General features: G+C 40.6%; 1 protein-coding gene across 1 annotated transcript; it reads right to left on the minus strand.

The window, feature by feature from the left end:
* Nucleotides 1-2,343: 2,343 nt before the first annotated feature.
* Nucleotides 2,344-3,285, minus strand: LOC122644720 (MADS-box transcription factor PHERES 2-like). Its single transcript, XM_043838113.1, has one exon. The coding sequence runs from the start codon at nucleotides 3,283-3,285 to the stop codon at nucleotides 2,344-2,346; it is 942 nt and encodes a 313-aa protein (XP_043694048.1).
* Nucleotides 3,286-3,589: the final 304 nt, after the last annotated feature.

The raw sequence follows: 3,589 nt of genomic DNA on the forward strand, positions 1-3,589 counted from the left end.
TTCCTATTAGTTGCCTAAGCCCCGTCGTGATGCAGAGCTGTAGAGAGAAGGGTCTCTGCTATAATTACGATGAGCAGTTTACCCCCAGCCACCACTGCAAGAGCTGTAAACTTTTTCTTCTAGAGTTCGACGATGACCCTTCCAACGAGGATGCTGTAGTGGTTGAGGAACCACCAGAACCTATTGACACCCCATCAGGGGATCCTATTGTCTCTACTGAGATCTCGTACCATGCCTTCACTGGTGCAAACTCGTCGACCACTCTGCACTTCATTGGGACTATTCACGATACTCCGGTTCAAGTTTTGGTGGATAGCGGCAGTACCCACAACTTTGTTCAAAGTCGTGTGGCGCATCATCTGGGTTTGGATATTGCCTCTACACCAAATTTCACAATCTTGGTTGGCAATGGGGAGCGTATTACAAGCGAAGGTATGGTTTGCAATGTTCCCCTGCAATTCCCTACTCATTTGGTTATCCTTGATGCTTATGTATTACCCATCGTTGGTGCTGATCTTATTTTGAGGGTACAATGGCTGCGCCAACTGGGTCCGATTTTGCTCAATTATCGTCGATTGACCTCAAAGTTCAAGGATGGTTCCACTCCCATCACTCTTCAGGGCAATTCCCCTGTTACAGCCACCCCCTTACAGTATCAGTCTCTGCGCTGCTTGATGGAAAATGGCTCTTATGTTGCTCTGTTCCACCTCGAGCTTCAACTGGTGCCACCGTCCACTTCACCGTCGCTGTCTGCTGATTTGGTGGAGTTATTACAATCATTCACCGACGTCTTTTCGGCTCCTACAGGGCTTCCTCCACTCCGTAGCCGCGACCATGCTATTTATTTACAGCCCAATACTTCACCTGTGAATGTTAGGCCATACAGGTATCCCATTTTCAGAAGACGGAGATTGAGCGCTTGGTGGCTGAAATGCTCCAATCTGAGATCATCCGACCCAGTGTTAGTCCATTCTCTTCCCCCGTACAGTTGGTGAAAAAGAAAGACGGTACATGGTGCTTCTGTGACGACTACCATGTTCTAAATGCTGTGACCGTCAAAGATTGGTTGGGGAATTGGGATATCTAACTTTATTTATAGACATCTCATTCTTTATTCCTTCTCTTAAGCATTAAATGTGGAACTGAAAAACACTTCTTTTTTGTTCCAAAAAATAGAGGAAAACTAAAGAATGTACTCATCTTTAGTCTCACATTGGGAATTTAAGAAAACAAAAAAGGAATGAGAGCCTATAAATAAGAGGGAGAACTGACGGATAAACTCAATTTTAGTTGTTAATCCCAAGGAGAAAGCTTAGTTCGCAAGAACCTATCTATTCAAAAACCAAAAAAATTTGATTTTTAGTGAATGAACAAAATGGTCTAAGGGTAAAATAGGGCCCCAAGAGCCCAACAGTGTCGGGCTTGGGTTTTTAAAAGCCAGGCCCTATTGCACCTTAATATTGTGGATGCACTAGCTAGCACATCAAAAGTCAGGCAAACCTAGTAATGCTTTTTGTTAGCTAAGAAGACACATGATCACCTAGCTATACGTGTAGGCTTCATGAACAATTAGGTTATGACATGTGTCCTTTTACTTTCATAAATGTTACTTCATATACTGTTAATGCCATTTTATGCATTCTTAGTAGAAGAGTATGAGTTTTTAGGGCTCTCTACATAGAACGAGAATATGAGGAAAACTTGACAATAAAGCCTTCCTTGCCTACATGAATTTTTGCTATTAATGAAGAGAACTATATATAATTTTAGGGAAAAAGATCTCTACTTGGTGGTGTTTCCTATGCCCTCTCAGTGGCCACCATGAGATGACGCCTCTATCCCCTGGGTAGATACCCAGGTGTGATCACCCATTGACCTAAATGCTTGTGTAGAGACCAAGTGACCAAGTAGAGATCTTTTGCCCTTATTTATATGTAGATTCATATGTGATGGAATTGAATCTCAATGGTACCCCAAATAAAGTGCTAGTGATGGGTAGTGATAGGCCTAGAATAGTATTTTGGACAAATAAGCTCCTATCATGCTGTCATATATACTTAACCACCATTTTGATCTTCTTAATCAAGAGCCTAACAACACAAATGAGAAACCCAATTCAAATCATAGAAGTGAAAAAACACAAAGAAATAGAACTACTAATAAAATCTTCTTCTCTTTAATCACAAATTATTACCATATGATACTTACATTAGTTCATCTAACCATTAATAATCCCCACTCTTAAGTTCTACCTCCTCATAAAGATATAATAAAAGACAAATTTGGGATAGTCAAAGTTGTAGCAGCTAGACATATGTATCAATTAAAACATAAGTGGAGAACCTATGACCGTTTATCATCCAGATCATGATGATAATCATGCAAATCAAAAAACTCATTGATCTGATGCAGCGGTGGTGCAAAATAGGGATGACTGAAGTAGCAAGGCCGTACCGATCCTCCTTCGGCATTGTTGATTACGGTCATCTCAACAACCGTTGGGATGGGATTGTAACAGATCTGATTAGACATCGGAGATACAACAGCCGTAGGATGATAAGGAATAATGCTATTCGATGTACCATAGTAATTTCCCATGCATTCCATACCGTTGATCACAAGAGATTGATCCAAAGCACAATAGGGCTGGTGGTGAGGGTTCAAGTGCATGTGCATGTCATCCATTGTACTCCTATTATAAGAATCTCTATAAGCAAGAATAGGAAGAGGAAGAGAAGGAGCAGGGTTTTGATTCATTGGTGGGACAAAGTATTCTATCAACCTTGCGACATCATCCAACACATAGTGATATCCCTTATTAAGATCAATCATAGTCTTCAGAAATTCAATCTTTGAATCCAACGATGCAGCAAGGTGTTTGAGTTGGTCCACAAAGAGATTATCTAGACGGTTGTCCCACGTAGGGTACTGAGTTTTGCTATTTTGTTGCTTTAACTCGGTCAACTCTCTACGAAGCTTCTTAATTTGGTCTTCATAGAATTCAGGAATGTCTATGTGTCGATTCCCTCGTCCTTCTGTAGCTGTACAGTTCTTTCTAAACCATTCGATGATGTTGAGAACATCTTCACGGTTCTCTGGCCAAGTCTTTGGTTCGATCAAACGGTTACCTTGTTTGGGCCCAAAGATGATCAAGCAGGCATCAACATCACAAAGTGTGGAGAACTCGTAGGTTTTCTTCTTTAAACCCTTTTTTATCTTCTGGAAAGTGGTGTTGCAAGATCTTTCCTTCGCAATGAGTTCTAACATCAATTTCGCACAACCCATCGATCTTCACCCTCTTACTCTCCTGTTCAGTCATCAAATAGCTAATAAAAATATACATTCGATTCAAAATCTGTTAGGTATTGATATGCCAACAGCTCCAGAGCCGATTTAAAAAAAAAGAAAAAGCAACCCATGCACCAATCTCCTGCTTCCCCCTGCTTCGCAAAAGAGGCTGTTTCCAAGTTTTGAACCCGCAACCAATAGATTGAAGTAGCAACACTTACAAAAAAATAGGTTTATATTAATTCATTTAACAACAACAACAACCATAACCTTATCCCATATATCAATACATTTAACATCC

Source organism: Telopea speciosissima, chromosome 11 (assembly GCF_018873765.1).
Source record: "Telopea speciosissima isolate NSW1024214 ecotype Mountain lineage chromosome 11, Tspe_v1, whole genome shotgun sequence".
Taxonomy (NCBI): domain Eukaryota; kingdom Viridiplantae; phylum Streptophyta; class Magnoliopsida; order Proteales; family Proteaceae; genus Telopea; species Telopea speciosissima.